The 13,757-nt window shown below is 38.5% G+C and overlaps 1 protein-coding gene across 2 annotated transcripts in view; it reads right to left on the reverse strand.

Annotated features, from left to right (window-relative positions):
- The window catches only part of GRIK1 (glutamate ionotropic receptor kainate type subunit 1), a 175,697-nt gene that overhangs the window by 42,696 nt on the left and 119,244 nt on the right, over positions 1 to 13,757 (reverse strand). For both annotated transcript variants that reach the window (XM_086764442.1, XM_086764448.1), the window contains exon 7: positions 10,671 to 10,814. In XM_086764442.1, coding sequence (XP_086620568.1) covers positions 10,671 to 10,814 — 144 coding nt within the window. The remainder of the gene's footprint in view (positions 1 to 10,670; positions 10,815 to 13,757) is intronic.

Here is a 13,757-nt window from a genome sequence, read left to right on the forward strand (position 1 = left end):
ATTATGCTTAATAATGTTTCATCGTATGCAGACATTTCTGCTCCTCTATTAATAGCCAACTTATTCCAATAGTCTGTGAAATAAAACAGCTTTTCTGAACCTGTTGCTTAGACCTCCTCTTAAAAATAATCAAGTGATCTCTTTAGAGTTTCAAACTCAACTTCTACCCTTTTATTGTTCCCACTGCTCAGAAAATAAGACCCCCCATTTTGAATATATATCCAGAGCTAATGTTAGAAGAAAGCATCTGAGGCGCACATATGCACCCCCAAATACAAAATAGAACAGTGACTGTATCACTTTCAAAATATGTGTACACGATGCATCTGCTTTAAATAGTGTAATGAGAAACTGTTAGAACCCTTAAGAAATTTTTAAAATATATAGACAAAAGATGTTGATAAAAATCCTGAAAGAAAAACAAAGAAGAAAACCTATTTTAGCACAGTATTGTGGCAGAAAATGAACTGTTCTGTTGCACAGCTCCAAAATCCTACACAATACCCAGGTTCAAGCCTGACTTTATGCAAGATATTCGGACACTTTGCATCTGGCACTGGAACCTGAATTATTGTTTAATATGAAAGTATCATAAATTGATGATAAACGACATCTCATGTGAATACTATTCTTGGATATAAGTGCAATGCTAAATGACAGCCTTCATTCTAAAGCCTTACAAATGCATCTGGGTATACAAAATACCCTACTACAATTGACTTGAGAAATTCCCAAATTACACAATGGGCCATATTTAGTTATTTATTTTGTCAAATAGTCTGTGTATTTTTTATTTCTCTTTCTCTGTTGTTTTTTTTTCCTTTCTCTTGCCCTTTATATGTAACTTGAGCATTTTGAAACTTTATCCTAAAGGTATGCAATCAGTAGAGTTTTTCTACAGATTTAATGGGAGCTTGGAATAGAAATTGGTTAGCTGGACTCTTCAGCATGGGAGAAGCTAGAGTTAAATCTAATGAAAGATAAGGCTATTTTTCTGTCCACTCAGTTTTGTCACTGGGACTATCTTGACCTTTGGTAGGTTGCTTTGCCAAGCATGTTGAAGGTAATCTGCAAAGGCAAGTAAGTGGTCTGATTTTTTTCCTTTTTTTTTTTTTTTAGTGATGGATCTATAGGCCAAGTACATTTGTAGATGTAATTCTTGGTGTTATAATCTGTTTATTTACTATCAGAAGTTACTAGGCAAAACTGAACATCAGTTATTGTTTTAATGTACATTTCTAATTAACCATAGTTGTGAAGTAAAAAGCATTAATTCACACCACCATCATGCCATTGTTTTTATTTCTTTTTTTAATGATGAATGAAAGAACAGAAGAAATTACTGGCAATCATCTGACCTGGAATTCTGGAAGCATTAGTATTCAACTCCTCAAATTAGGTTTGCTCATTTACGTCTGCACAGTGGCAGAGACATGCTAACATCACAGTCTTTTTGGACCTAGATATCCTCTAAAATAGATGTATTATGTGCTTGGACTGAGATCAGGAAATTCATTCTGCTTCTCTGCTGGTCTACCAAAATCAGACACTTGAAAGGAAAACAGTCCTGAAGAGAGACTTTACATCATAATTTCCTTTAGCCACTATCTCACTACAACGTTTTACTTCAGCTAAACATTAGCAATCTAGAGTAAAGTAACCTCCGCAAGTGTCTCCATGCCACTTCAGGTACAGCATCCTTCAGTTTTCACAAAAAGGTGACACATGAGTACATATGGGGATCTCACATGGTGCACCAGGTGTACCAGAGTGATAGACCCGTTCTGTTTCATCAACAATACCTTCTTATAAAGAAGATGAACACCTACTTTAGTTTTGAACTAATAATCCGAAATTTCTGATGAGGGCTATCGTGCTAACTGATAGCCAAATGCATAGACAGGCAATGATGTCTCCTCCATGGGGTCTTAGACTTATTAACAGACCAGAACTCTGATGGTTACAGAATTATTGACAATGATTAATGCACATATACAGAGGATTTTGATTGTGTTCCTCCATGTCAAGGGATAAGACAGTGAGTGAACTCTTTTTCTCATGTGTGGTTTTTTTTTCTCCACTTTCTCTTCTTGACTACAAAATCAGATATGTGAAAAATTTATAAAACATAGACATACTTAAACCTACAGTGGCCACATGCTCAGAATACCACAGATTGCTTTTCTACAACAAATCTTCCAAACCAATACCACTACATACTAACCAAAATTCTAATGGCCAAGGAAAAGTTTACTTTAATTTTCCTTTGGTTTTCTTTCCTTTTGGGAGAGAAAGCTCCTGCTTTATTAAAATTGCAGAGACAGCTGATAGATTTAAGTGATAGTGATATTGCTCCTAGTTGCAGTGGAAATCATAATGTGCTCTAAGCCACACATCAATTTATCAGCTCTTACAATTAATCCCCTTATTAAAAGAGATCCTCAAGGATTACGGAATATAGTGAGTTAGTGTATGACTTTTCCATTATCCTGATCCAAATCTAGCATAACAGATGTAATAAAAAGAATTTCAGCATTCACCACTACAGGGTCTTATTTACTCCACTGAAAATCATGATGTTTCATAGTGTCTGTACTCAGAATTGGTCCAGGACTGGTACAGTCCCGGGCTTTTACCAAGAGCACAGGAACGGAAAAGAGGAGATGTGGAGGAGGCTTGTTCTTAGGAAGGGGTTTAGGCAGCTGTTATAAGACCGAGTACAACCCTGTCTTGAAACAAGACAAAGAAATGGTGGGTAAATAGAGAAGGCAGACTTCTTAGGACTTCTTAGTTATGTGAGCTGAGAGCACTCCTTTCCAAAGCAGTGGTCGAGCTTAATGACATTCAGGAGTAGTCATATGAAAGGTTCTTGGTGTGACAAATTTGCCAAATGAACCCTGAATACTTGAGGATGACAGCTTAGGTGGATTCATTTCAGAGCATATGTTTGAAAAGCTTTTGAGTTCCTTTAAAGCTTACATCTACCAGATTGCTTTCTATCAATACCAGAGATGAGGCAGTGAGTGTGAAGAATCAGAAGAGAAGGTCAAACCTTGCCAGTTATTCTTCCTAGTAAGAGCGGAGTCTGTCCTACCATGCACAAACATGACTGTCACTGAAGTGTCTGGGTGGGATTACTGTTGACTATGAACTTGGAAACTGTAACTTTACACTACTGTGTAAAGATGAGATCAGGATCCCATTGTAACAGATACTGCTTGTATAGGCAAGACAGCACGTAGAGAAATCCTGTTCTGCACAGCTCACAGACTAAATACACTAACTAGACAAAAGCTTTAATCCATCTTTTGCAGAGAGGAATCACAGCATTTCCAGCTACAGGACGACTTCACCCGGATTTTAGGTCCTGTTGCTTTTGTTTTAGAGTGATGCAGTCACTACAAGCATGGATGGTGAGCAGCCTGATCATGTCAGTGTGTTGGAAGTGCCTACCAAGCAAGGACCAGTTTTACCTTCTCAGATAACCACAGCACCATTTTTGGAGCTAGCCCGAAGTGATTTGCTCATGGTTGCGCAGAGTTCACGGCAGAGTCAAGATCAGAAGCCAAAGCTCTGGCGTTCCCACCCAGCATCTTGAGTGGGAAATGTCCTCCCCAGCTGACCTGTTGTCCTATTACAGTGGCATCAACCCATTGAGCAGAAGGGATGATAAGAAGCCTGTGAGGGCTTCATGTGGTGCAAAGCACTGTGTCATTTCCAACTGAGAAAATGGGACCAAGTGCTGGCAAATCTGTGAATGAGTGAGTAGGAGGTTGCGTGCTTGAGAAACAGATTGTTTCAATGAGAGTACACTGCTCCAAAACCTAAATCATCTGCATTTAACAGTTATCTTGTAAACTCTTTGGAGCAAAGACTGTGCATAGTGAATGACTCGATGGTAATGTGACTAGGGCCCCTGGGAGCTTTTCCAATACAAATAAATATCATCTAATTTAGGCCATGCCCTAACGCTTAAATAGAAATATCAGCGTGGAGTAAATGATGAGCACTTTTAGTGGGCCAGGATATATAAAATATGCTCTGAAAAAACATTCTGTGTAGTAAATACCAAAATATCCTCCATATATTCAGATAAAATCACTTTATAGTAATTCTTGCTCATTTTTTATAAACAAATCTACTTTCGAGGTAATATTTAAGAAAGTAGAAATGGAACAGAAAAAAATATATCTAATCTTTTTCTCAGATTTCTTGTTTTGATTTTTAGATATCACAGTACCAGAACATTGCAAATAATTTTTTACCAATTCAATTACTTTTTGCATGCAAGTTCTAGGCCCATTGCTTTGCAATCTGTGCATAGATCATTGCACAAATTAAGTGATTTTCCACTTTAAATTTGATTTCAGAATAAGAATCTCTATTTGCATTAATCTCAAGCACACATTGTCTTCAAGGAAAGCTGACCTTTATTTTTCTAATAAATTGTCACGGGATGCAAGTCTAGCAGTTGTTTCATTTGCTCTTTTAATTAAGAGTTTTCAGTTCAAAGTAAGAGACAGTAATAGGCTTATATAAGAAATGCATCCATTACATTATGGACAAGAAGTATTTTTTTAAAAACTAAAGCAAAGAAAAATGTTTATTTTAATGAGAGTGGATCAAATCCTAATATTAAATTATCTAGTGAGAGAAGTCCTACTGATGTAAGTAACTGTGTTTCTTTGAATTAACTAAATATTGCTCAATCAGAGCCCAGAGAATAACTGCAGCCAGTATCTACTGATGCTGTAATTGGCTCAACACTAAAACACAGTGACAAAGATGCAGTAGAAGAGATGCTATTTTATATTTTTGACCTGAAACATTGTTGTCTTTCCTCAGTCATGTGCACAGAGATATCTGTGCAGCAGAAAGACCAGGTGACTGACACACAGACCTTTCCTCAGACAGCAGGGGAGATGGTGAGTCCTTGGGTCTTCTGACATCCAGAGTCTTGTACTGCTCACTTATTTTTTTTTGTTCCACTCTGTAGATTTTTAGTCTGATGAAAATACTCTTACACATTGACTTTGGTAGCAATAAAGGACCTTGGAACAAAAGAAACGTTCTGTTCTCTTACAAGATGTTTTGTGCTCCTTTGTTTGGAGATGCTGCCAATCTTAAAAGAAAAAAAAAAAAAGACTGATACCTCCTCAGATGGACTGCTTTCCCTTATTATTATTGTTATTTTAAATTCATACTTTTCCTGTAATGAAAAACCTTCAATTCCTTCTTCTTCCAATGATGTTCTATGTTTGTTTTAGATTTAGTTAGTTATTATCAAGAATCCCCTGAAAATTACATCCTGTGATTTGATACCAGTTAATCAAGACTTTGTGTGTTCTTGCCTTTTTCTCAGAATGTCCTCATCTCATCAAATTTGGAAAAAAAAATCAATCTAGATGTGGTCATGCCATCTTCAACTCATTAGTTCTGTCTTCTGTTCCCTGCACTAGAGCTTCCCAGGAAATCTAGCCATCTTGAGGATGGTTCAGAATGAGATCCACCATCCATCTAAAGTGCTGGGTAAACATCAAACAGTTCAGAGATTTAAAGGATATAAACTCGTAAACATTTATGTGCTCAAAAAAAGCCAGTATCTCAGAGCCACAAAACAGCACTAAAAATGTGAGAAAAAGAGAAAAATCTATTGCTTTCTTATTGTAGAACAACCAGGTCCAGAATAAGTATGTATACAACAGATATCTCAGAACAGACAGGAGTTTCTAAACTGTACACTCTCAGCACAGGTGAGGTGGACATGCAGTTGGTTTTGGAAGCAAGCGTGGGCTAGCAAAAGACTAACGTACTGAATCTTCTTCATCCAGAAGAATTATTACAAACAAGTTGAGCCAGAAGCTTGAAAGATATGCAGTCACGGTAGTCCTTCTATGAGCAAGTTCACCTATCTTGTTGCTTTCCATGGTCATTAGTCTACATGAAGAAGTGGTTTGGCTCAAAGGATCCTCAAGACTTTTTTCCAGTGGTGCAATTCTTCCCAGCTCTTTTTATGGTGATTGGAAATCATAACACCTCCCTGTTTCCCATTCAAAGAATCATAGAATAGTTTGGGTTGGAAGGGACCTTTAAAGGTCATCCAGTCCAACCTACAGTCTTCCTGATTATGCTGATGGAGAGGCCTCTTTCTCTACAGAGCAAGGCTATCATTTGCTCAAATGCCTTGAATTTGGAAGAAAAGATTCCAGGAATTACATTCTTCTCTATATAGGATAAGGGGTGGTTTTTATTTTCTTTCTATAAAGAAGAAACATGAAATAAAAACATTTATAGCCAATGTAACGCGAACAGAATTATCATCACAGTTTCAAAAAGCAGGCAAAATAACAACCTAAGATAATAAAGATAGCCTTGTTGCATAATTTAATTTAATAATTAATAATTTAATGCTTAGTGAGATGCTGTCCTTTTGCACAGTGAAGGACCGGATACATCTTTTTTAAAATTAATTTTACTCTTGAAGCAGAGTCATTCGCAAACCAGAGTCACACAATGCTAGATGCTTTAATAACTGTAGAATGTGTTCAACACTTACACCACTTTTTCTGTATACAAATAAGCTAAATTAAGGTCTCATTTTAAGTCTGCAACAATGAAAAATGGTATGATAATTTAAGCAGGCTTCTTCAGGGGCTTGATTTTACTAATCTTTGTCTTTGTTGCAGGTCAGAGACATTCTATGAGGTGCACCATTTATTAGTAGTAGAAACAAGAATCAGCTAGCAAAGGGGTTGGAAAATCCTTTCTAAATTTTAAGGAAAGAGTTTCTTGAGCTTGAAGGCATTTGGGTGAGGGTGACTTTCCAGTTTGACTGGGACATCTTCACTCAGAACAATTACTACAAATAAGTTGAGACAGAGGCTTGAAAGTTTTGCAGTCATGGTAGTGTATGACCAAGTCCACTTATCTTGTTGCTTTCTGTCATCATTACAGTAGTCTACACAAAGAATTGATTCAACTCAGAGGATTCTTGAGAGCTTTTAATGCCAGACCACCAAAGGAAGGCTGTATTCAATTCCTTGACGCAGAATCTAGATGGATTGCTTTCACTCCTGGTCTCTACTAATCAAATGTGCTTGAAACATATCTTGTCAAAAAACATAACATAAACTGAAATGTAGATTTAAATGCTTCAGATTTCTTTTAGTCTTTGAGATTCGTATGTGTGATTCTGTCTGAGGGGATTTAATAAAGTCACTCAAACTAAAGTCCACATCTCTATCTTCTGAAATACTTCTCTATGCGATTATTCTTCTAATTGTTATGGATTTGAGTGAGGGGAGCTCACACTGCCTAGATGATGACTGAATAACAGACAATCACTCTTTTGAGGCTTTTCTCATACTTTAAGGCAGACATGAGCAGGGAATTTGATCATTCAATTACAAATATGTGTTTCATGCTTACATACATTTCCCTTTTAGGAAAGGTGCAATCATACTTTCTCTCCTTATTCCCTCTCTGAAGAGAGAGAATGACCTACTTTTTCTTTCTGGGCATGGGTAGGATGTACTCACTGCAAACACTTCCATAAGGGCTAAAAGACTAAAATATCATTTAGATATAAATGACATTAGGTCACTGAGAAAGACAAGCTTCTGCCAAGGATTTACTTTTCATTAAGAAGATCTTTGTGAGCTACTGTAGAAGAGTCTCGATCTCAGACAGTGTATTTTATGTAATATCCTCTTTTGTGGGAACTAGCTGGTGACCTCTCTGACCTCAATGCCATCCTCAGGGCTGCGAGGCTTTGGTCAGGCTTGCTTTTCTCTGCAAATTTCCAAATGCTTCCTACAATCATCATTAGCTCCTGAGATCTTTAGAGCATAGAAGATTACTCTTTTTTACTGCTGTAATTAATTACTCTGTAGCCTCAGACATTTTTGCTAGTGCTTCTCTCCTATGGTCTTGCTGGTAGCACTTCCAGTCTTGGTTATTAAGAAAAATAGGCTGTGGATCTGCTACTGCTGTTACCTGGTACTCTTACTTGAAGTCTTAAGGTCAAGGGAGGAGTATTCTCACATTAAACTATCCATCTTTGTCTTCACGTACTCTAAAAATCCAGAAACTGACTCTAATGTGCATGCAGTCAGATCAGCATGGATCAAAAGGCAATATTTTGCCCTAGGGTATCTACTTTCCAGTTGCTTTCAGGAAGAAGCTAACTCCTGTGTACCTGAGGACCAGATATGACCTGAACCTTGACTTCCAACAGGACAGCGACAGGCTGAAAAAAAATTAATTTTCCATTTGCTGAGTGAAAAGAGAAGCAGCCTGTCAGCTGCTATACAAGTTGGAGGCTATCCACCTTAACCTCTGCTCAGGTCCAGGCAAGAGACCTGAGATCCCTTCTGTTGCCAGCAGCCTGGCATTTTATAGCATTAGCCCACATTGCAAATGAGATGACTGCAGTTCTTATCCTCACTAAAACTAAGTGCAAAAAAACCACCCCAGAGCCATCAAAATACTTTCTAAGCTGTAGCATCTGCAGGACTCATTGCATGCAACCTGTTTGTCTGAAAACTCTTTATTTAGACTCCCATACAGAATATTCGTGTTCAGACCAGTGTGTAAAATGCCTTCACAGACTGTCAGTACCATATCACAAAACAGTAAAATGAAATTGTACTTATGTGGGCCCAGACTATCATTCTCCCTGCTTGACTTTTTTCTCTGTGCCTCTTCACTTGATTCCTGATTTACACAGTTCCGCTATACTTGTTGAGCAAACCTGATCCTAACGTGAACTAGCAAGGTCAGGAAACTAAATAGCAAATACATTTGGACCTTGCTAGGCAGAGCATTTATGAGAAATGTAATACTGTCTTATTAAACCTTATCCCGTACTTTTAACAACAATCTTTTTTGGCTAGAACAGAAACAGAAGATAAGACTCTTGGAGTATTTAAATCAGTGTTTTACTGACCATGACAGACACTATCTGCAAAATAATCAGTAATTAGCTCACATATCTCACTCCATGCAAGGAAAGCTAACTGTACATGATAAATGTGAACTGTATAACTGTTTAAGCTTTGAATTGAATCTGCTGAGATACATCTTGTGCTCTTGGTTAAAGTTCTTTTTCTGGATGAGGATTCAGGACTCTTATGCTATATATTCAGCATCACCCAAAATTACCACTAAATCACCACTATAGAATTACGCAGGTGAATTCACCGATACAAAGTCTTTTGCTAACTTTCAATTTCATTATAATTATTCTTAAAATGCATGAGAAATTGTTTGAGTAGCAATGCTACCTCATTTAGTTTGGGGTTGATAAGTACAAAAGCGAAGGTTCCCACTTGGTTCCCACTTAGATCAAATCAGAAGAGAGGGAGAAGTTCATCCTTATTACAAATACTTGTGAGACAATTTTCTCCTGTCTTTTTTACTGTTCCTGTTACAGTCTTCCCACCTCCTCCCTGGTGAGGGAGCTGGATGGAACATGGCTGATGTTAGTGTGACAGAAATAATCTTTACCAGTGCTACTTCCCTGACTCTTCTAGGTGTTCCCGTGATTGTGTCACAGTGAGGAAAGTATCTCAAAGCTTCCTTAATTCTTAAGTCAGGTCCGTGAGTACTGGGGTAACTCTTGGCTTTTCTTTATACTTTCAAAGAGAGAAGCTTACAAGGAAACCTTAAAATTCATAAAACACCCTGTGTGGAGGGCACTGTTTCAGGAACTTTCAATGCTTTCTATGTAGGTGAATCACCACGTCATATATGGCAATTCTAAAAAATTAACTTAGGTTTGGAGAAGGTGATGACAGCTCTTCTACATGTGCTGTAACCGCCACATGTCTTGTCTTTCAGTTTGCTCCTCCTGTTTTTCTGGATTCAGGTGTATGCACCAATATGCTGCCACCACTTACCTTATACCTCAGCCTATAGGTCTTGTTCCACCTACACAAGTGCTAATGACTGTGATTTTGAGAGGAATTACACTGTCATGGACAAGAACTGGGGGAAAAAGATGAAATATACATAGGAAACTCCACATAATTTCCAATTTTAATTTCTACACACTTCACTAAAGGAAAAGTTACCATTTGAAATTCATAATAAAAAACAAACTTTTGGAAGAGTGAAGGCATTTCAGCTAAAATATGTATTTTTTAGAACATCTGTGGATCAGTGATGCATTCTTATGACATAGATAGTGCATGACTTTATGAAGCAGTTTACTTCTTTAGAAATACCGGCTCAAATATTTTCTGGATATTGATTACTGATCAAAAAAATCTGCAAAACAACTGGAATTAAGTGGTGAAACAAGGACAGAGCTACAGACTTGCTTTTCTTTCAGTTTCTAAAATGGCTGTTGTTATCACATATTTTTAGAAACTGTATACAACAACATAATCATAACATTAACAAAGCAAAAAATATGGGCAGTCTTATGAAGTGTTAGTCTGAGATTTTATCACACCTACAGTTTAGCAGTTTCTTTTTTTCAAAGACCAGATAAAGTCTCCACCAGTATGCAGGCCATAGTTTTCCAAGCATTTCTCTGCTTGGAAGGTGACAAAGAATTGGGCATCTGAGTGCCAGAAACCAGAGCACAGCACATGACAAAGAGCAGGCTGTGCAGTAAAGAAGAAAGTAACGATTATGTTGACCATAAGCTCACGGTCTATACTTACCTCTTTTATCAGATTCATAAATCTGGGTCCAAAACGCCATGGCTTGTGTCTGTGGCACTGCAGGGAGCTGACAGTCATTTGGGAGGCACGCTGGGAGGCCACTGCTACCATGTAAACAGCATCGTACATCAGAGCTGCTTCAGTCTGCATGAAGAAAAACAGAAAGGCTTTCTTTAACGGACATCTTTGTCACCCCTCCCTGCTTTTCTCTACTGAGAACTGTTCCCTTGGGTTATTGTTATGGAAAAGGCCACTACTGGGCTCTTCACAGAAATCTGAGGTGCAAAAAACATACACTTTTAAGGATTTGTTAATTTCAGAGCGTTTTCAGGTGAGTGTTGGGAAGAAAGCTACATTGGGTAGCTACAGGAAGAGCGGGGTTGGTGAATCCAGTACAGGAAGGTAGCAGACAGGAGAGGAGTTTTAAGAAGCTTCAGGTGATACAGCAGCCCAGGCCTCATCCTCCAGGCATGTCTTAGGGCCAAGCACTTTGCAGTACCCAGTCTTCTATAGTTTCCTCATGGGATTGGCCAAAGTTTCTCAGCACCTCAAGGTGTGTCACTTGAAAGCACTGTGCTTTTCGAAGCTCAGGCCAGTCTCTGGCCAGCCTGCAGGTTGGTCTGGTATGGTGGCACGGCATGGGGACGTGTGGGAGGGCTGACAGTTGGCGTCTGTGCTACCTACCCATTGCCACTCTTCTCATGGTGCTTGTGGGACTGTTTACTTCCCCAAGTGGCAGGCAGGCCCTGCTAGGCAGGGAAATCAATCCTAGCAAGCAGGTGGTAGGTATCCCACCAGACAGGTATCTACTGTCTCTAAGTGTCTACGTCCCTCAAGCATCTTGGCTTTTGGCACAAATGTATGAAATGGCCCCACTGATATTTGGCCAGGGTTGTTCCCCTGTCACACCTCCCATATCATCTTAGATAGGTCAGCTGTCATTTCAAGATGCTGTTTTTTATGATTAAGTTGGACTTAGACATTTAATTTCTGGTTGTGTGAGACAGGACAGATGAATACAGCCCTTAGACACCTAAATATTACTAAAATTACTGGATGCTGGTTGTGCATCTATGTTTCTTTTGATAATGGGTTTATTGGTTTAAAAACATGCCCAATAAGCCTCAAACTAAGATCGCAAACCCTGTCACCCTTTATCACTGCGAAGTTTTAGAAAAATTTCACCTTCATCTCATCTCCACTCTGCTTTACTGCTCTCATGTGTGAGGTGGGAACAGCGTTTTGTTTTTACAGGAATGCTGTAAAAGTGAAGTGCTTAGCCTTCTTGTAAAACTACTGAATAATTAAGTAGAGGCCTTAAAAAAAAGTACTAACTCTGCAGATGAGAAAGTGGACTCATTTATATGAAGTGCAAAGCTAACTCATTTTTTATTCCTTTCCCATGCAATTCCTTTGGGAAATTAATAGATTTGATTCTTTGTCTGTTTCATTTACCTAAGTAAATTACAACAGCATCAGTCTTACCAGCATTGAAGGTTTTTGCTGGCAATCAAATATGATCTGAATTTATCAACTAATCTTAATATACTGCAGATGAGGAATCGCTCTTGAGACTAGTCAAGAGCTGCCCAAAACAACGCTCTCACAATCAGAGCAAATTGAAGACATTACAGATAGTGAGGCAAGCAGGAGGAGACAATAACAGCTGATCTCAGTGTCTGGTGACTTAAAACAGATACTTGTTCCAAGTAGACCTGGAGACTAAAGGCCTGATCCAAAATCCCTCAAAATCAATCGAAAGATTCCCATCAATGTCAATGGACTTCAGATCGGTTTTTACATTAGGCTGGGCACAACGTGCATTCAGAATTGAATTTTACTTGACCACTGAATTCCCAGTATGCCTGTGTCTCAGTCCTAGAGATTCCAGAGATACTTGGTGAAAATGTTTTAGTGCATAAACTCACTTTGCACTACTATCTGGGACCACCAATGCTTTTACTTGATAATGTGGTGCATCTCACATTGTTTGTATGTTGGCAGCATTGCCAGATCTGGCTGTTTGAATCTTGTGTTTGTGTAACTTGTTATTCATCCATCCTGCCATGCAGCAACTGGGAGGTTGTATTACCTCCCTTAGCCTTTTATTTTCACCTCACTGTTGTTCTGGTTTAGGGCTTGGGGTTGCATGGAGGGATGAAAGGTCACCTCATTTTCTGAAGCAAACCACCTTATATTGATGTCTGTACTCATGCAGAAGAAAGGCACTAAAAGTTAGTCCTGGAACTTAACTTTCTGATTTTCATATTCTATTTAAATTATTTTAAAGAAATCCAAAGATCTCATTAGAACAGCTACACTTCCGTGTGCAATTTGGGCATAAAGTGGAACGTGAACTCAAAACTGTCTTGGTCATGCCCTGCTGACTTCCCACAATCTGACATCAGGGCAAACAATATAGCATGAACCAGAAGGGAGAAATCTTGAGTTAACAACTGGACATGTAATCCTGATCTCCTTATACTGTGCAGCTTGTCATAGCCTTATTGTCTAATGAAATATAGCAGTATGATAGCTCTCCATCACCTGAATAAGCAGGACTTGCTATGAATATTTAAATGATCACAGCCAACTAGGAACATGTTTTCCTTGGTGCTCATGCTGTTTCAGAGCATCAGGGACACTAAGAAATTAGAGATGCAAAGGAGAGGATAAGAGTCAGAGATACAAGGGAGTGCATGAGTCTAGAAGAACTTTGTTTTTCCTAGTTTTACAATTGGGTGAATGCAGGTGAATAGCTATGTGTGAATAGCAACCCTTGCAGGTCTTGTGTAGTCATCTTAGGAGTTCTCAGGGACAGCTTTCCCCTCTGCTTTGCGTGTAAGTGATCACAGTGGCATTGACCAAACAAGCAAAATTTTTTTAAATGCTGGAGATAGCACACATAATGCATTTCTCTTCAGGATGTTAGGATGTTTCAAAATTTTCCCTGCAATCATCTGCAACAAAGTCTGTTTCATATCACTTCGAACTCCACTCAATACATAAGATATATTATCTTGTATTGCAAAAAGATGGCAACCCTTCACCTCACCAAATTGAATGGAGTCGTGCTGTCAATGTAAC

Source organism: Chlamydotis macqueenii, chromosome 1 (genome assembly GCF_036417535.1).
Source record: "Chlamydotis macqueenii isolate bChlMac1 chromosome 1, bChlMac1.mat, whole genome shotgun sequence".
In the NCBI taxonomy this organism is placed as follows: domain Eukaryota; kingdom Metazoa; phylum Chordata; class Aves; order Otidiformes; family Otididae; genus Chlamydotis; species Chlamydotis macqueenii.